Here is a 20,883-nt window from a genome sequence, read left to right on the forward strand (position 1 = left end):
CGCGCCCACTCTAGGTCACGTTAGCCGCTAACTGACTTTACCGAGCTGGGATTGAAACTTTTAGTATCAACTTTTTCACGCCTTACACCGGGCCGCACCCACTCTAGGTCAAGTTAGCCCCGGGTTTGCGCCACCTGGTTCGTTTCTAAATCATTTTCTCACAATTTCCTTTTAATCACATTTCTTTAAAAGAATCATTTCAATCTCACTTTTCCCAAACCATGCCTATGCCATGAATGGAATCATGCATGAATGAAAGCGATGCAAACATGCCTGCACTTTATCAATTTAGTTATATATACTCATGATCATATATATGTAATCTCAAGAAATAAATTCAACGCAAGGCATGTTTATTAAACAACTTTGCAACTAAACACATATATAAATATAAGAAATTAATATCATTTATGTAACGACCCGAACCCGAGGGTCTGAATCGTTAACCGGGTCCTAACCCGAACCCGAGGTCAACAAAAGACGTTACCATTCTTTCATATAGCAATACATAATATATGTGTCATCTTAGGGTTTATAAATAATAACAATAATAATAATAATAAAGAAATAATAGTAATAAAATGAGCTCATAGCTATAAAGTATGTCAAAACGGTCTACTAACCCATCAAACCCTGTGAAGGAGCGTCATCCGCCACTTCCCTTCTGTGTCCTGAAAAATGTTAAATAATGGGGTGAGCTAAACGCTCAGTAGGAGGTGCGTAAGACACACCTCTAATGACCCCGTGAATCCACATAGAAAATAGAAAGAATGAGAACGAGATCATATCTCGGGAGTCGAATAAAACTAATGTATCATCAACAAACATACATATATCAACCAACTACCAAATACACCAAGTATACCAATGATGTATCATGCCATGCAATGTCACTCCCCGTTTCCGAAACAATACCGTTTCAACTTCCAAATCGTTAGCGTAATCCGACCCAAAGCACCTCCAAGGCATCACAAAAAGGGGATTGACTAATTATCCACGACCACAAGACACCTCCAAGGAGTCGCATCCGGCCTAGTTAACTCAATCCCTAGGCCTTTCTAGACTACACTAACACCACGGACCACTAGGCACCTCCTAGGCGTCCGGTTTTCACAAACACTTTCCAAAACAAATTTTCCAAAATTATTTTATTTCATTTCAAAATAAATTTTCCCTTTTTTTCCCAATGCAATGCATGAATGCTTCATGCTTTGATCACCATACCATGTCAAGTTCACAATTCCATACATTTCATCTATATCTCATTTGCATGCTTTTGGGAAAATTAAATTGATAAACTCTCAATTAATAATTTTGACAACATAGTATTTGACATTCAAGCATTTAAGTGCATATAATCAAAATCAATAAATAATACAAGCAATTTCTATCACTTTCAACACATTATACACCTTGTCATACTCATTATATATAAAATGTCTATAACCATAAACAATACTTATAATTTAGTAAACAACTTAACAATTTTTATAAGAAAACTCACAAAAGTCAAAGAAAATTGTGGATTAGAAACTCCTACCTCCAAATATTGCAAAAACCCCAATTTGCCGAATCCAAACCCTAGAATTTGAAATTCTTAGGGTGCACTAAAACCACTTTTGCTCCGATCAAATCGAAGATCTCGACGCGCTCTCCGTTTTGCCGCAAACGACTCCCAAAAATACCAAAAATTGAAGGAGAAATCTAAGTTTATAATGGAGAAAAGGAAGAAGCAATATGGTCTGGCAACGACCATGTGGTCATTAAAATGACCAAAAGCATATGTGGGTCCCATGGAACAAAATAAACAAAAAAAATCTTCTTTGTCATTATATATATGTGTGTGTGTGTGTGTGCGCGCGCACATACACTAAACCCACCACAACACATGTTTAAACACAGTTACATAAAATACATCAAATAATAATACATGATATGCAATGGATCAGAAAAAAAATAATCCCCGTACTCAACAACTCCGGTAGCGGGTCCCAACCTAGGACCACCTAGCCCGAAAAGCGAAAAAATACCGAAATGACAACTAGTGTATTTTCTAAGAGTCCTGAATTCAAGAAAATACCCCAATCAACTCTCAAACACAAGCGGCACACTCCATAGTGTTCGGCACGCAAAACGAGAAAAATTGAAAAAAAAAATCTCACAAAATAAAAAATGGAAATATTACAATTTTCCAATAACAAATAGGAAAATTGAAATTGTGAATCAAAGTCTAAGAAAATTGGTTAGTTTTATTGTTAGCATGCACCTAGACACTTGGAGCTTGCTTTTACCCATCATAAAGAATGTTTGTGCTAGTTTGACTAATGACAATACTGGCATATGTTCGTTTGTGGTTATTTACCAAGCCAGTCCATTGATTATTATCAACCACCTCCATGTATGTGTTCACTTGAATTTGTTGATTTCTTTGTGCAGCTTGTTCATGATTTTTATATCGTTATGCGACAAGAAATTGTATTTAGTAAAAAGAATTATAAACTAGCTGCATATGCTCCTAATAGGAATCATGAATTTAATGAAGGAGATTATGTTATAATTTGTGCACTACCTCAACCTTATCATAAAAACTCCTTCCAGATGAGACATGCCAAAATTGATAAACTTTTCCACATCATTCAAAAATTAGGACCTAATGCATATTTCTTTGATCGGTCTATGAATATGAGTATTAGTTCAATTTTTTATGTGAAGTATTTGTTACCTAACCAAGGCACCTTTAAGCCTCCTATTTTGTTGGCATGTGTTCCTACAGGCAGCGTTCCATCTTTCTCAGCATCAGCAGCACTGGCACTTCCGTCTTCTCAGCTGCAGTATATGAATTGGATTGACCGTATTTGGAATGTCTACAATTACCTTACAGCTTCAGATTTTACATGGATTGTAGCGAAACAACTTTATTATGTTGACTCTTACTTTTTGAAGATATACATTTGCATTTACTCTCCAAAGGAGAGTTCTTCTCAACCGGGAGGGAATGATGGAGAACTGGGCTTAGCCTAAGAGCTTAAAGATCACATGGCCCACACTTACTATTGGAGGCGTGGGAAAGAAAGATAGAATTAGGGATTTTTGTTTATTTATTATTATTATTATCAGATATTTCAGCAATTTAGGGTTTTATTTATGGTAATAAGTTAATTAGTGTTTTTCTTTGATGTCTATTTATATGTTAATTTAGACATTGTGAAAGTTAGCTTTTGATATTGATTATTGATTATTATTTAGAAATCAGAAATCATTGTGATTTCTTCTCAATCTGTTATTTTGCTCTTCTCTCTTATCTGATTTCTTCCCCTCTTATTCTTATTTTCTTAATCTCTTTCTTATTTACTTGAATTCTGCTTTCGAATCACCCTTACTCGTTACTGCATCAATGAGCATGTTAAGTACATATCATTGGTTTGGCGCTGGGAATTGTTTATGGGATTTTTGCATACTGTATGTGTTGTTATGTGCTAAATCTGTTTTAAATGTTCTAAATTTGTTTAAGATAGATTCAAATCTATTAAAATAGATTCATGGAGGAATGGGAAAGCATGATTAAATACTAATATGGTAATGATAAGAACAACATGAACTTTAATTTGATATATATGTTGTTGATGGAGGATATAATTGCTTAACATTAATCTATTAAGATTCTGTGATGTATGTATATATGATTTTAGTCATATATTGTTAGTATAATATGATCATGTATGTGTCTGATTTTTATTATTCTCATCTCTGGATTTAATTGATGTAGTATTATATTTATTTCATTAATTGTGGATTATATGATATAATGCATCAGTATGGGATGGTGGCATTCTAGGGACGGATTAAGTTATCGGTTAAGTCTTACCTATTTTTATATAAGGAATGCACCAGTATAGAATGGTGACATTCTAGGGACGGATTAACTTATCAGTTAAGTCCTATATATTTTTATATAAGGGAATGGATTAACTAAAATATTAAGTCCTACTTATATTCGTGTCAGGTCATCTGAATAAGTTGAATGACCTATCATGGTTTACTTTATATTGGATAAGATAGTTGTTATATTTATATATATTAAGTTATGAGTCATGATATGAGCTTGAGTCTCAGAATCTATGGTTAGGGTGCGCATATTGCCAGGGATATGTAGCTAGACATAGTGTAGTTGTATACCCTAGTAGGTCTAGGTACTCATGCCTACTATATGTGCGTTTTTGCATGTTGCCTACTATTCAGGTTGAGACAACCCTATAGTTTAGTGAGATTCCTTTTAGTGTGTATCTATATATCTATACGGACTACTAGATATTGTTAAATTGACTAGGATGTATACGTATATTGGATTTCTGCTTGGACTGTAGTCGGGTAGAACTTGTTTGTGGGCCTGACCCACCATTATTTTTTAGGTGTTCGTTAGGAGTAGAGATTGTTCGTGCTGAGCAAGAATCAGTCTACTTCACTCTTTTGGATTATCTCCATAGGAGTTTCCTTTATGATTCCATATTTTGTTGTTAATTGTTAATTATTCAGTTTTGGATTTTCTAGGGTTCCATATAGTATCGATTCCCGAGTTGTATAAATTGAAAAATTATTTGTATCACAAGAATTTATTAATGAAAATTTATTCTAAGAAATTATGAGATTATCATTTTAGTTTCTTTTCCGCATTTTATTTATTCTTATTTATTATATTTGTATTATGTGTTCAATTATTATCGATTTGTTTTTGATATTCTCGGGTATTCGGGCGTGGACCTAGCCAATTCGCATTCAAAAATCCGTGGGTATCACATGTTGACTCTTACTTTTTGAAGATATACATTTGCATTTACTCTTCGAAGGAGAGTTCTTCTCAACCGGGAGGGTGTTGGAGAACTGGGCTAACCCGAGAGCTTGAAGATCACATGGCTCACACCTACTATTGGAGGCATGGGAAAGAAAGATAGAATTAGGGATTTTTGTTTATTTATTATTATTATTAGATATTTTAACAATTTAGGGTTTTATTTATGGTAATAGGTTGATTAGGATTTTTCTTTGATGCCTATTTATATGTTGGTTTAGACATTGTGAAAGTTAGCTTTTGATATTGATTATTGATTATTCAGAAATTATTGTGGTTTCTTCTTTGTCTTTGTTATGCTTTTCTCTCTCATCTGATTTTTTTCCCTATTATTTATATTTTCTTTACCTCTTTCTTATTTACTTAAATTCTACTTTTGAATCACCCCTACCCGCTTCTGCATCAATGAGCATGTTAGGTAATGAAGTTCATATCATTGGTAAGCCCATCCAGTTCAATTAAACTGATCACATTTACACATTAGATAATGTATGTACGTAGGTAATGTAAGTTTGTTGTCAAGGTAATACAAAGTATATATTAGGGGTGTCCATCAATTGATTCGTATGGATTCGGTCGAATATTTTAAGTCCATTGGTTCAATTACAAAATTTTATTTTTTTAATTAGGTTTGTTTCAATTAGATATGGATTACGTTTTCTTGCGAATTCGATAACTTCGAATTAAGTTTTTCCATGAAATAGACTGAATTCAATACGTTGGGATCGAATTGATTCAATTTAATGCCTTAAATGTTCCAATATGTGGTCACCCCTGTACATATTCATATTATGAGTTACTTATTTTCCTTCTTAACTTGGGCAAAGTAGGATTTCAATTTAGGGGGCACAGTGGTAAAAAAAAACAAAAAAAAAAAAAAGGATAAATAAAGGAGAAAAGGGCAAAAAAAAATTATTATAAAATAATATACTAATCAATGAGTATACTTGACCAATATAAGAACCAAAATATTGTCTGATAATATTTCTATTGTTAGGTTTGTTTGTTTGTTTGATTTATTTATTTATTTTGCAATGCATGAAATTATATTATTGGTGCTATTTGATTACTCAATTTGCGGATTAATTCTGAATGGATTTATCACTTATCCAATTAAGTTCATCACTTATCCAATTAAGTGTGTTTAATAACACAATTTGATTAGTACTAAAAACGGTAAGCGCTGAAAATTCAAAAAATATAAAGAAGTATTAATTTTTTTAGTACCACTTAAAATCTTTAATACTTAAAATTAAGCTTTTAAAATTTTAAATTTTAATTACTTAATTTTTAATTTTATCAAACATTTTACCGTCATAAATTTAAATAAGAAGAACAGGGACAAAAAGTTACATATTACATACAGAAGTGGAAAAAAATATATATATAAAAAATTAAAAGTAAGAAAAAGAATGAACAAAAATGAAAGAAAAATAAGAGAACTTTGAAAGAAAAAAAAAAATAGAGTTTGATTGAAGAATGGAAATTTATTATTCTTTTTTTAAAAAAAAAAGTAAAAAAATTTAAAAAGTAAAAGAGAAAATAATAATAATAATAAATTGTTAGATAATTTTAGAAATTAAAATTTTTAGAGGGACAAGTGAAAACAATTATACATATTACATATTGCAGTGGGCCAGGCCAGGGGGCCCCTAGGCCGCTCGCGATCTCACCTTTGGAACGATTTTACAATTTACTCTATAGTCGAACTCACGATCTCACCTTTGTGCATAGGTGACTGTTACAATCAAGAAATTCCAATTAGCAAACACCAATGAAAACCTGCTTTACCAATTCTACAAACAGAAGCACAATGCAGCCGGCAGAACCCAAATCATAGAGGAATTAGAGGCTGTTTGGAGTGATTGAATGTTATTTGGAGGGCTCATCTCAAGAGAAGAACCCAACAAAATTTCTTAATTTGGGGTTGTGCAAAACATATTCTTTCAGTGAGAGGGATTTGAAAAACAGAAAATTTCGTGTTGATTCCATATGAAGGTGATGGGGAAAGACTAAAAGATGAAACATCTGCCATTTGGGTGTCTGGTGGCTAAATGATTTGGATGGGAAGTGGCAAAAGAATTCAGAGATTTCAGCAGTCACTTCCACAAACAGCTTCTGTGCATGGGCATGGTGGTAAGGAACCACAATAGAGAATAATGGGTGTGGCTAGCTATGCTATAGGATATATCAATTGTAGCAGCACTGATCAAAGTGATGGTCAGAGCTGGTTTCTGAAATCCATGGGAAGGACTTTCTTCACTTGGCTAAAGGTGCAATGCAAGGTTAGATATTTCTGAGGCAATTTAAAATTTCAATTCATTTTTGATTCATGGACATGAATTTCACTTCTATTATGATATTTCCACATTATTTTCTTGTCATAATTTAGCATCACCTAAAGTTCTTACTATTGCACTGATTCCTTATTTTTGTAGTCTCTGTATATGTTTGGTTTTAGAACTGATGGGAATGAACTGAAAGACTCTGCTGTTTACATGAAAACTGGTTATTCTTAAATATGTACTGTGTGTCTCCCTTCCATCAACTTAGCATAACCCGGCTGTGAACCCCTTACACAGTTCTCTTCTTACACACTGTTAGATTTTCAGACCCAATTTTCATACTAAATTTATTTTAAGGAAAAAAAAATGGATATATTGATCGAATTTTGATTTAAAATATGCAATCAAATTCAAAATTGAATCCACCAATTTAAAACATACAAGAATTTAAGATGTTACATGAATGTAGAATTCATGTTCTCTCTCTCTCTATCTCTGCCAACTTTATCCTATTAACAAACGTTGCAACGATACAACACATGGGATGAACCTTTCAGCAATAAAATCTATTATTTCTTCATTTTATATCACTCCAAGTGAATTATGGTAAACAAAAATGCATGATTTTCATGATGTTCATGTATGTAGCTGTCAAAAAAAACACTACTACCATTTTGATATTACACAAAATTCAGATATATTGTCCAATGAAACGGACATTGTCACATATACTTCAACTCTGCACGAAAGCAGTTACATTATTCAAAGCAATTGCCAAGTACTTGAAGCATGAAAAGGACAGAAGTTTCTGCCTCTCATCGCGCATCCATTATCGAAATGGACAAACTATTTACTGAATAATCTTTTGACTCGCTTTTATAAGTTTTTGATGAAATTGCCCGAGGCACATTTCTTCCTGTGAAAAATGCTGGTTGCTTTGGAGCTGGTAAGGACATAGTTTCATTGCCAAGCATAGAAATTACTTCCGACATTGTCGGCCTATCTGTTGCACTTTCTTGCACACATAAAAGACCCACATGAATGATTCTCAATAAATGGTGTTCAGAACACAAATTACCTAGAGTTGGATCCTTTAGTTCCAATGCAGCCCCTTCTTTCCATAGGCCCCATGCCTGATGCAAAAATATTATTTTCATTTCCATATTCAAAGTGTGTATATATATATATATATATATATATATATATATATATATATATATATATATATTTCCATAGTCTCCTAGCAATCCTAGCCATAATTGACTTAATTACAATAAAGGAAAGTTACTAAAAATCAGAAAATTACAGAAATAAGAAAAGCTTTCAAAATCAGAATATGGAAAGTTTCCAAAGTTCAGAATATGGGAAGTTTCCAAAAATTCAGAAAAGCTGCCAGCAGAAAATTAGGGATTTTTCTTTGTCACTGCCTCAGTCCCTCCGGGTTGGAAATTACTCGCCCTCGAGTTTGGCTCGTGTGGTTCATTGTATATTAGTATGAGCAAGATTTCGTACCAACAATCTCATTCCAGTGTTTGGATGAGGGTAACTTCTATTTTTTTCCTTCTTTTTTTTTTTCTTGGGTAAGCGACTGTACATAATATGAAAATTTTAAAATCTGGGAATATATTTTTTTGCCCTTAAAATGCCATTCTTCCATGGCTCTATGGAAGAGAGTGATAAATTTGAGAAGGATTATTTTAAATCATGTCTATAAATGATGAGTTTTCTCTTGTTCTACACCCCAAGAATCATCATACCATTGCATCTACATGGAACTGCTCCCAAGCTCCTGCATACATACGGCCTAGTTCGTACCCATGAATCTTGTGCATGGCCTCTTTGCTTGATTCACTATTGTTTCCCATTGGTATTTGTTTTCTTATTTGTTATCTAGCGTGTGGCCTCTGGGCATGTTTCCTTTAGTTTGGGCTGTTTTGGCAAAGCTCAATATCTCTAGGCTGTGTTGAACAACTTGAACCTCACTCGGACTTACCCTTGACATTTTTTAACCTGTTTTTGGAACTACTGAATTTTTGTTTTTTCTTGTTTTATAAAGAAATTAAACAAACAGCCCCCCTCTTAAATTATTATATTCAAGTTCTAAATTTTGTTTTTGTTCCGTTGTACAATTTTCTTCTATTACATCTCTCTATTATTTTGATAATAATTGTATTGTGTGCTTGTTGACAGGTTATGATATTCTGTAGATTTATACACTTGTTTATACTTTGGAATGAAATATGTTGATTTACATGCGTTTTTCCTTGGGTGTTAAATATAACATGTTATTTAAAATTTTCATCCTTGAATTTTTATTTTTTTTTAATCTTATTTTGCTTAGTACCTTTTGCTTATGTGTGTTCTTCAATTTTATTCATAAATCTGCTTTTTCCTTGAGTGTTAAATATAATGTTTTTCTTTTAGGCTAGCATACACAATTGCCACCAAGGGGGAACATATAGAAGCTTTTTTTTCCGGAAATTGAAACATATAGAAGTTGCAACAGTCAAAACATCTGCCGTTTGTTGTGCCTCTAAGGCTAAGATTGGACTAGTATGGTGGCTTAATTGAAAGAAAAATGGGGTTGGGTCCATTGGGGTGGGAAGTGGCATAGGGTATATGAATTGTAGAAGCAGTGATCTGCATAGGAATGGGACTGTCATATTGAGTATTATTCAAAGTGATGTTCTCATCTAAAGCTGGTTTCTAAAATCCAAGTGGTGGACTTCTTCACTTGGCTAATGGTGCAATGCAAGGTTAGATATTTATGAGATAATTTCAAATTTTAATTTCTTTCTGATTCATGGGCATCAATTTCACTTCTATTATGAAATTTACACATTTTTTTTTTCTTCATGTTGTCATAATTTAGCATCAGCTTGAAATTTGCACATTGTTTTCACGTTATTTTTTATTCAAGGACTCAGCTGTCAGCATGAAAACTTATCATTCTTAAGTATGATAAGTTAATCCTATTAACAACATACAAGAATTGAAGATGTTACATCAATGTAGGACTCATGTCCTCTTCTTTTTTAATTTAATTTTATTTATTTATTATTATTATTTTTTTTTCTGTTTATTTATTTATTTATTATTATTATTATTTTTTCTGTTTTCTTTTTCTTCTTTTTCTTCTTCTTCTCTCTTTCTCTGCCAAATTTATTGTATTAACAACATTGCAAAGAAACAACCACATGCCATCACCCTTGCTGCAATTAAATCAATCATTTCTTCATTTTATAGCACTCCAAGTGAACTATGATAAAAAGAAGTGCATGATTTTCATAATGATCGGCTATGTAGCTGTAGTAAAAAAAACTAATATCATTTTGATAATAAACAAACCTCAAACTTATTGTCCAATGAAAAAGTTAATCATGACATATACTTCAACTCTGCACAAAAGCAGTTACAATATGAAAGCAATTGCGAAATACTTGAAGCATCAAAAGGACAGAAGTTTCTACCACTCATTGTGCCTCCATTTCAGAAATGGTCAAACCATTTATTGAACAATCTTTTGAGCTACTTTCATTAGTTTCTGAAGAAATTGCCTGAGGGACACTTCTTCCTGTGAAAAATGCTGGTTGCTTTGGAGCTGGTAAAGGCACAATTTCATTGCTAAGCATAGAAATTACTTCTGACATTGTTGGCCTATCCTCTGCACTTTCTTGCACGCATAAAAGTCCCACATGAATGATTCTCAATAAATGGTGTTCGGAGCACGAATTGCCTAGTGTTGGATCATTTAATTCCAATGCAGTCCCTTCTTTCCACAGCTCCCATGCCTGAGGCAATATTGGTTTCATTTCCATATTAAAATTATATTGATTTGTTATAGTTCAGAAAATGAAAATAAAAGAAATATACTTGGAGATACTTACATATCCTATTAGGTTTAGTGGACGATCAAGATGATAGAAGCTAGTATTTTTCCAACCACTCACGATTTCAAAGACCAACACTCCAAAACTGAAGACATCAGATTTCACTGAGAAATTTCCTTCCATGGCATACTTAGGAGACATGTAACCACTAAATCCAGTCATTGAAAAAAAAATTTAGTTAGGAGGTGAAGCAAAAAAAATTGTAAATATTTAAAAGCTTCAACATGTCAACCCGTAGAGAGCGACTTTTCACTTACTATGTTCCAACAACCCTGTTAGTGGTTGCCTCCGTTTCGTTTGGCTTGAAAATTCTTGCCATTCCAAAATCAGATATCTTAGGGTTCATGTTTTCATCTAGCAGTACACTACTAGCTTTTAAATCTCTATGTATCACTCTCATTCTTGAGAATTTATGAAGGTAAAGCAATCCTTGAGCGACACCTTCAATGATGTTCAAACGTTTTTCCTAGTTTAATAGCTCCTTTTTAGCTTGGTCTGTATCGACGAAATTTTTTTAGACAGAATTAGTGACCTACATAGAGCTCAATTATGTAATCATGTAGATGAATTTGAAATGATATACTGAAAAAATTGAAACAAGGTAAGGTTAGAGTTATTGCGAACCAAATAGGAAGAAATCCAAGCTTTTGTTGGGCATGGACTCATAAATTAACATATTCTCTTCTCCATGAATGCAACACCCCAGTAGTCGAACAAGATTTGTATGCTGGAGTTTGGCAATGAGTATAAGTTCATTCTTGAACTCCACAAGTCCTTGCCCAGATGTTCTTGAAAGTCTCTTAATTGCTATTTCTCGGCCCTTGGGCAATCTTCCCTGTTATATAATGATTCACGGGTCATTGAACTATGTTGGACAAGTACTGATCAATATTTATTTTTTAATTTTTGATTGTTGTTGTTGATGAATAAGTAGCAATCAACTTTATCCAGTAAAAAATGCATAATAACAAATAAGCCCTTGACAACACTCTGCCTCAAGCTGGTGCAAAGATATCTATCATGCCCAGCTTGACTAAATATTTTGCAAGGAAGTCTTGCTCACACCCTTAGTCAAAACATCGGCAACTTGATATGGAGTATAAATCAGCCTAAGACGAAGCTTTTCTTTGATGAAGTGTCGATCGACTTCAATGTGTTTTGTCTTGTCATGTTGAACTGGATTGTGGGCAATGCTAATAGTAGCCTTATTGTCACAATACAACTTCATTGATTTGCGAACAAGATAACCCAACTCACCCAACATCGTTCGTAGCCATTACAACTCATAAACTCCATGTGCCATGGATCTGAACTCAACCTCTGCACTAGATCCAGCTACTACAGACTGTTTCTTGCTTCGCCATGAAACAAGATTACCTCCAATAAATGTGTAATATCCTGAAGTAGATCGCCGATCTGTCACAGACCCTGCCCAATCAGCATCAGTATAGGCTTCAACATGCAAGTATCTATGACGGCCAAATAATATCCCATTTCTAGGGGTGCACACGGTTCCGGTTCTCACGGTTCCACTCGGAACCGAAACCGGAACCGTTAACGACGGTTCCTTGAAAACGGAACCGGAACCGGAACCGTATAGGTATGGAACCGAACCTACGGTTCTCACTAATTGTTTGCTCTTTTTTTCCTGTTGAAGGCTTTGAGCCTTTGAGTGTATGTGTGTGTGTATATATGCAGGGCAAAACAATAACATAGAGAGTAGATCTGCAAATTGAACACCCAACAGAAAAGATATTGTTCCAATTAACAATTAAACATTTATGACGAACGAAAAAAAAAAAAAAATTTGTAGATAGCCGCGATGAGAAGATCTGAAGATGGTGTGTGGGCGTCGGCGATGGCAATGAGAATTCTGAGATGGTGTGTGGGTGTCGACGATAGCTGCGATGAGAAGATCTGAAGATGAGAGGACTGAAGAACTAAGGACATAATCGACTGAGGACTTGAGGAGGACTGAAGAATGAAGTTGAGACTTGAGGAGTCGGCGAGGCAAGGCGACGAACAGAGAGGAGTCGAGGACTGATGAGGCGAGTCGAGAAGTGATGAGGCGAGGCGGCCACTTCAATGAAATTTCATAACAGAACCAGAGTTGAGATGAGACTTGAGAGCGATCTGAGAGGTTAGGTTTAGAACTGAGGACTGAATTTAGGTTGTGGACCACCACCACGTGCTGTACTACTCTGTCAAACACAAACATATATATCTTTACTTCTTTCTTTAGTATAAAATTAAATATATAATACACACACACACACACATATATATATATATTGTTCCGGTTCTCACTGGTTCCCACAGGCTGGAACCGGAACCAGAACCAGAACCAGAACCGTATGTCCACGATTCCTAAATTCGGAACCGGAACCGGAACCGTGAGAACCGGGAAAAACAGTTTCGGTTCTCATGGTTCCGGTTCCACGGTTCCGGTTCTTTTGTGCACCCCTACCCATTACCAGGTGAACCCTTGAGGTAGCCAAGAACATGATGAGCTGCCTCAAGGTGAGGTGTACGTGGAGCATGCATAAATTGACTAATCACACTAACAGCGTAGGAAATATCCGGGCATGTGAGAGATATGTAAATTAGTTTCCCAACCAATCGCTGAAATCTTCCCGCTTCATCTAATGGGTCTCCATCTACATCATTAAGCCTATGGTTCTGCTCAATGGGAATATCGATAGGTCTAGCTCCAAGCTGCCTGTTTTAGCTAATAAATCTAACGTATACTTCTGTTGAGAAATGAATACTCGTTTATTCGATCTGCACAACTCGATGCCAAGAAAGTATCTCAATAATCCGAGGTCTTTAACCTCGAACTCTGTCCCCAAGAATGACTTCATTCGATGAATCTCTTCTGAATCATTTCTAATGATAACTTCTCCCCTTAAGTGCTCAACTTTTTACAAGTTGTTTTCGTTTATGTTCCAATTTTTTCCAAGTCTTTGGCGATTGGCTCTTCGTGCCAATTGCCACTTTGACTTACCATTTTTTTTTTTCTAAGTCGTCGGCGATCGGCTCTTCGTGCCAGCTGCCACTTTACTGATGATCTTTCTTTGAAAAATTCTCCTTAGCGTTTGGCGATCGGCTCTTTGTGCCAGCTGTCGATCGCCAAAGACTTAGGAAAAATTTTCAAAAAAAAATCAAAAGTCAAGTGCCAGCTGCCACTTGACTTATGATTTTTTTTTGAAAAAATTTCCTAAGTCCTTGGCGATTGGCTCTTTGTACCAGTTGCCACTTTGACTTACAATTTTACGAACTTGAAACAATCGGATGTGTACTCACCTTAGCCCTTCCAAGTTGGAAAATACTTTCAAATTAGTTTATGAAGGTTTTTTATTTTTTTTCCCGATCGTGGTGGATCGTGCTCCCATGCTTTATTATGTAACCGTCTAATGTTGGACAGAAAAAATACTAACTTTCATAATATTCGTCTCTTACAAGAGGTAGGGCTGGGGTCTGAGCCCCGTCATTAATGGCGAAGTGAGGCAAAGGAAAATGGTTTTAAAAAAAAAAACATTATCTTGTTACTAGAAGTACCTTTTACGGTATGTGGTGTTCCATGGCTTGCTTATTTGTCTTCCACTCAGGGTTTCAAGCTTGTATGCTCCCTTCCCCACAACTTCAGTGACTCTGTATGGTCCTTCTCAGCGGGGCTCTGATGCAGCGGCTAAAAAAAATTGCCTAATTTTCTGCTAGCAGCTTTTCTGAATTTTTGGAAACTTACCATATTCTGATTTTGAAAGCTTTTCTGATTTCTGTAATTTTCTGATTTTTAGTAACTTTCCTTTATTGTAATTAAGCCAATTATGTCTAGGATTGCTAGGAGACTATACATAAAGGGTGGCTAGGGTATTGGAGAGGTGGTGATACTGCTAATCTATTAAAAAGAATATTAATTACAACAATACCCTAGCCACCCTTTATAATAGTCTCCTAACAATCCTAGCCATAATTGACTTAATTACAATAAAGGAAAGTTACTAAAAATCAGAAAATTACAGAAATCAGAAAAGCTTTCAAAATCAGAATATGGAAAGTTTCCAAAAATCAGAATATGGGAAGTTTGCTGCCAGCAGAATATTTAGGGATTTTATTTTGCCACTGCGTCAGTCCCTCCGGGTTGGAAATTACTCGACCTCGAGTTTGGCTCATGTGGCTAATCCTATATTAGTATGAACAAGATTCCGTACCAATGATCTCATTCCAGTGTTTGGATGAGTGTAACTTCTATTTTTTTCCTTCTGTTTTTTTGTTGGGTAAGCGACTGTACATAATATGAAATTTTAAAAATCTGGGAATATATTTTTTTGCCCTTAAAATGCCATTCTTCCATGGCTCTATGGAAGAGAGTGATAAATTTGAGAAGGATTATTTTAAATCATGTCTATAAATGATGAGTTTTCTCTTGTCCTACACCCCAAGAATCATCATATCATTGCATCTACATGGAAGTGCTCCCAAGCTCCTGCATACATACGGCTTAGTTCATACCCATGAATCTTGTGCATGGCCTCTTTGCTTGATTCACTGTTGTTGCCCATTGGGATTTGTTTTCTTATTTGTTATCTAGCGTGTGGCCTCTGGGCATGTTTCCTTTAGTTTGGGCTGTTTTGGCAAAGCTCAATATCTCTAGGCTGTGTTGAACAACTTTAACCTCACTCGGACTTACCCTTGACATTTTTTAACCTGTTTTTGGAACTACTGAATTTTTGTTTTTTCTTGTTTTATAAAGAAATTAAACAAACACCCCCCCTCTTAAATTATTTTATTCAAGTTCTAAATTTTGTTTTTGTTCCGTTGTACAATTTTCTTCTATTACATCTCTCTATTATTTTGATAATAATTGTATTGTGTGCTTGTTGACAGGTTATGATATTCTGTAGATTTATACACTTGTTTATACATTGGAATGAAATATGTTGATTTCCATGTATTTTTCCTTGGGTGTTAAATATAACATGTTATTTAAAATTTTCATCCTTGAATTTTTTTTTTTTTTATCTTATTTTGCTTAGTACCTTTTGCTTATGTGTGTTCTTCAATTTTATTAATAATTCTGCTTTTTCCTTGAGTGGTAAATATAACATGTTTTTCTCTTAGGCTAGCATACACAATTGCCACCAAGGGGGAACATATAGAAGTTGCAACAGTCAAAACATCTGCCGTTTGTTGTGCCTCCAAGGCTAAGATTGGACTAGTATGGTGGCTTAATTGAAAAAAAAATGGGGTTGGGTCCAATGGGGTGGGAAGTGGCATAGGGTATATGAATTGTAGAAGCAGTGATCTGCAGAGGAATGGGACTGTCATATTGAGTATTGTTCAAAGTGATGTTCAGATCGAGCTTTGAATAGGGAGCTCATCTAAAGCTGGTTTCTAAAATCCAAGTGGTGGGCGTTCTTCACTTGGCTAATGGTGCAATGCAAGGTAAGATATTTCTGAGATAATTTCAAATTTTAATTTCTTTCTGATTCATGGGCATCAATTTCACTTCTATTATGAAATTTACACATTTTTTTTTCTTCATGTTGTCGTAATTTAGCATCAGCTTGAAATTTACACATTGTTTTCATGTTATTTTTTATTCAAGGACTCCGCTTTCTGCATGATAAGTTAATCCTATTAACAACATACAAGAATTGAAGATGTCTCTCTCTGCCAAATTTATTGTAAAGAAACAAACACATGCCATCACCCTTGCTGCAATTAAATCAATCATTTCTTCATTTTATAGCACTCCAATTGAACTATGATAAAAAGAAGTGCATGATTTTCATAATGATCATGTATGTAGCTGTAGTAAAAAAAAACTAATATCATTTTGATAATAAACAAACCTCAAACTTATTGTCCAATGAAAAAGTTATCGTGACATATACTTCAACTCTGCACAAAAGCAGTTACAATATTGAAAGCAATTGCGAAATACTTGAAGAATCAAAAGGACAAGTTTCTACCACTCATCGCACCTCCATTTCAGAAATGGTCAAACCATTTATTGAATGATCTTTTGAGCTACTATCATTAGTTTCTGATGAAATTGGCTGAGGCACACTTCTTCCTGTGAAAAATGCTGGTTGCTTTGGAGCTGGTAAAGGCACAGTTTCATTGCTAAGCATAGAAATTACTTCTGACATTGTTGGCCTATCCTCTGCACTTTCTTGCACGCATAAAAGTCCCACATGAATGATTCTCAATAAATGGTGTTCGGAGCACGAATTGCCTAGTGTTGGATCATTTAATTCCAATGCAGTCCCTTCTTTCCACAGCTCCCATGCCTGAGGCAATATTGTTTTCATTTCCATATTAAAATTATATTGATTTGTTATAGTTCAGAAAATGAAAATAAAAGAAATATACTTGGAGATACTTACATATCCTATTAGGTTTAGTGGATGATCAAGATGATAGAAGCTAGTATTTTTCCTACCACTCACGATTTCAAGGACCAACACTCCAAAACTGAAGACATCAGATTTCACTGAGAAATTTCCTTCCATGGCATACTCAGGAGACATGTAACCACTAAATCCAGTCGTTGAAAAAAAAAATTAGTTAGGAGTGGAAGCAAAAAAAATTGTAAATATTTAAAAGCTTCAACGTGTCAACCCGTAGAGAGCGACTTTTCACTTACTACGTTCCAACAACCCTGTTAGTGGTTGCCTCCGTTTCGTTTGGCTTGAAAATTCTTGCCATCCCAAAATCAGATATCTTAGGGTTCATGTTTTCATCTAGCAGTACATTACTAGCTTTTAAATCTCTATGTATCACTCTCATTCTTGAGAATTTATGAAGGTAAAGCAATCCTTGAGCGACACCTTCAATGATGTTCAAACGTTTTTCCCAGTTTAATAGCTCCTTTTTAGCTTGGTCTGTATCAACGAAATTTTTTTAGACAGAATTAGTGACCCACATAGAGCTCAATTATGTAATCATGTAGATGAATTTGAAATGATATACTGAAAAAATTGAAACTAGGTAAGGTTAGAGATATTGCGAACCAAATAGGAAGAAATCCAAGCTCTTGTTGGGCATGTACTCATAAATTAACATCTTCTCTTCTCCATGAATGCAACACCCCAGTAGTCGAACAAGATTTGTATGCTGGAGTTTGGCAATGAGTATAAGTTCATTTTTGAACTCCACAAGTCCTTGCCCAGATGTTCTTGAAAGTCTCTTAATTGCTATTTCTCGGCCCTTGGGCAATCTTCCCTGTTATATAATGATTCACGGGTCATTGAACTATGTTGGACAAGTACTGATCAATATTTATTTTTTAATTTTTGGTTGTTGTTGTTGATGAATAAGTAGCAATCAACTTTATCCAGTAAAAAATGCAAATTACCTTGTAAACAGGTCCAAAACCACCCTCTCCAAGCTTATTTTCCTTTGAGAAACCATCTGTGGCATCCACAACAGAGTCGAAGCTAAATATCTTCAAATCATGACCTTCCCTCACATCGTTTTCGGCATCATTTCCATTGTCAAAGTTGTCTGAAGCTGTCAACTCAAATAAGTATTGTTCTTGCATTTTTTTCTCCTCCCCTGCCAGCAAAAACAGTATTAATCCAACTCACCACTCACAAGCATATTCAGTATCTACATCTTTACATATATAAGTAAAATTATTATTTGTAAGACATATACCTTCATTTCTAAGCTTTCTCCTTCTGAAATAGTAGAACAGGCCCAAGCTAAGTATAAGTAGAGAAATTGCTACAGCAACAATTAACCATATCCACCACTTGCTTCCTGCATAAAAATCAATTATTAAAATTTAATTAAATTATGAAAAAAAAAAAAAAAAAAAAATTGTTAAATTAATCAATTACCAATTGGTAAAGATTTTCATGTATCATATTTATATCCACATACTTCTAGGATCCAATGCTTTATCATCACCACTATGCAACATGATTTACACCTTTTCTAGTTAAATCCTTGGTGTTTTTCCTTCCTTTTCTGAACTTTCCAGTCCAATAACAATTTTGAATGGATTGCAATTTGGATATAGAATAGGTTGGTCACCCTAGACCTCCATTATCCCCAAGCCCAGCTTGAGTTAGATATGCGAGCACCATTAGGAAATACAATATGGTGCTTAAGCTTTGTATTAAATCCAATCAACAATATGTAACAAGGGTGCACTATATTACCAGAGATGTTTTCCTTCTAAAATTCAAACCTGAAGCATGGATCCTAAAGCCCTTCAATTTCTTGTGGACAAGTGGTCATTATATATGCACTTTGCAGATTGTGTAAGCCTGGTAAGTTTAAGCAATCTTATTCGATCTATACGAATGAAATGTTTACGATGAAAAAATAAAAATCAACTAAGCTACTAATATCTGTGAAAGGATTATGGCCAGGTCAGTATAAGTAGTGTGATCAATCTTTTAGGTTTGACATGATACACCAGGACATGGAAATACTGAACCTATAAACCCGATGTGCCTCGTGTAATGTTTACCAGTTTTTTTTGGTAAATAGACAATGAGTTGGAAATAAAATCAGATCAGATCCAGAAATTAATGGAGATAAAAGTAGACATACCATTGGATGAATTTGCTGGAACTAGCACATACTTTATCGCAGTATTAGGTTCATCTAGTGTATATTTTAAATTCCCACCCCAAAACACACACCCTACTCCAGTGCTAGAGGTGGTGAAGGCAACACAATTGCAATCGTTCCAGCACTTTTCCATACAATCACTGATACTTAGACTTGAATTGTGATCATAAGTTGAAGGGTTTCCTATGAAGTTTGCTCGCTTTTGCTGAAACGTATCACCACGGCTCCTGCACTCAGGCACCGTAGAGTTCACACAACCATCGTCTGATTGATAACCGTAACAAAACTCATATGGGGTAAGGACAGCACCACTACCACTGTCAACAATATGCCCATTTGGATATAGGTCCCACAACAACATCCTTTCATCAACAACAGAATAAGTGAAGTAGCTCCCATCACTAGATGAAACATAACTAAGGTTGCGAAGGTCAACAGAATAATTTTGATTCAAGTTCAACAGCGGCATGTGTTCAAAATTCTGATCTTTCAGTTCCCCACTAGTCCAATAACGCTCTCCTCGACGCTGAATGACTAACTGCCCGGACTGTTGTGTAGGTTCCCAGCTCAAGGTGAAAGCCCCGGTAGCCGGGATATGTTCACTCAGCCAAGATGTCACAGTCCAATTCTCCCTGGTTGTGAGGTTAGAACCGAGTTTCATACCGGGTAATAGCACGCTACTAGGATGATCAAAGCTCTGCCACAAAGTGCTGTTATCAGTTTCATCCTTCACCACAAAGTTACCTGAATCCTCGAGTGTGGCTCTAACATTTCCGGTCCCAACTCGATCAGAGATATTCACAAGAGTACTCCCTCCGCTCATGATCTTCAACCTCCCTGTGGTGTCAATGGTCAGAACTCCAGAACTGTTCAAAGGTGTGTTAGGATTGGCAATCCATACCCTCCTTTGTTGGTCATCATTGGTGTACCATATTCCTAAATAACTGGTAACCGTCGCGGTGATATTGAAGAATCCTAAGGTGAAGTTCCCACCTTCAGAAACAAGAAGACTAGCAGAGGAGTTGAGTTCATCGCCGCGTTGGATTGTGCTTGCTCCTGCTACGAGGGAAGAATCGAATCCCAGACAGGATAAGAATGCGAAAATTAGCAGCAACAAATGATTCATAGAGCATGTCTTGTTGGTAGCCATAACCAGAAGCTGTGTTTGTGTATAGAAAGCTGTATTGTCTGATAATGTTATGAGGAGGAACAATTTTTATTATTTGAAAGTGTTTTATATATAATAGACCAATCAAGCCGTGTCATTGAC

At 35.1% G+C, this 20,883-nt stretch overlaps 3 protein-coding genes across 3 annotated transcripts; all 3 read right to left on the reverse strand.

Moving 5' to 3' along the window:
- Positions 1-7,946: 7,946 nt before the first annotated feature.
- Positions 7,947-8,996, reverse strand: LOC132305198 (receptor-like serine/threonine-protein kinase SD1-8). The gene is made up of 2 exons (XM_059802873.1): positions 8,889-8,996; positions 7,947-8,264 (listed from the first exon to the last, which is right to left on the reverse strand). Exons 1-2 carry the CDS (start codon positions 8,994-8,996, stop codon positions 7,947-7,949), a joined length of 426 nt encoding a protein of 141 aa, XP_059658856.1.
- Positions 8,997-10,434: 1,438 nt separating this feature from the next.
- On the reverse strand, positions 10,435-11,183 carry LOC132305199 (receptor-like serine/threonine-protein kinase SD1-7). The gene is made up of 2 exons (XM_059802874.1): positions 11,019-11,183; positions 10,435-10,922 (listed from the first exon to the last, which is right to left on the reverse strand). Exons 1-2 carry the CDS (start codon positions 11,181-11,183, stop codon positions 10,605-10,607), a joined length of 483 nt encoding a protein of 160 aa, XP_059658857.1. The 3' UTR covers positions 10,435-10,604.
- Positions 11,184-16,772: 5,589 nt separating this feature from the next.
- On the reverse strand, positions 16,773-20,883 carry LOC132303634 (G-type lectin S-receptor-like serine/threonine-protein kinase CES101). The gene is made up of 7 exons (XM_059800965.1): positions 19,593-20,883; positions 18,687-18,791; positions 18,385-18,584; positions 18,041-18,251; positions 17,674-17,911; positions 17,414-17,564; positions 16,773-17,317 (listed from the first exon to the last, which is right to left on the reverse strand). The coding sequence occupies exons 1-7, from the start codon at positions 20,761-20,763 to the stop codon at positions 17,000-17,002; spliced, it is 2,394 nt and encodes a 797-aa protein (XP_059656948.1). The 5' UTR covers positions 20,764-20,883; the 3' UTR covers positions 16,773-16,999.

This window comes from Cornus florida, unplaced genomic scaffold (assembly GCF_030987335.1).
Source record: "Cornus florida cultivar Cherokee Brave unplaced genomic scaffold, ASM3098733v1 CherokeeBrave_3.0.0_Hap2_Chr04, whole genome shotgun sequence".
In the NCBI taxonomy this organism is placed as follows: Eukaryota; Viridiplantae; Streptophyta; class Magnoliopsida; order Cornales; family Cornaceae; genus Cornus; species Cornus florida.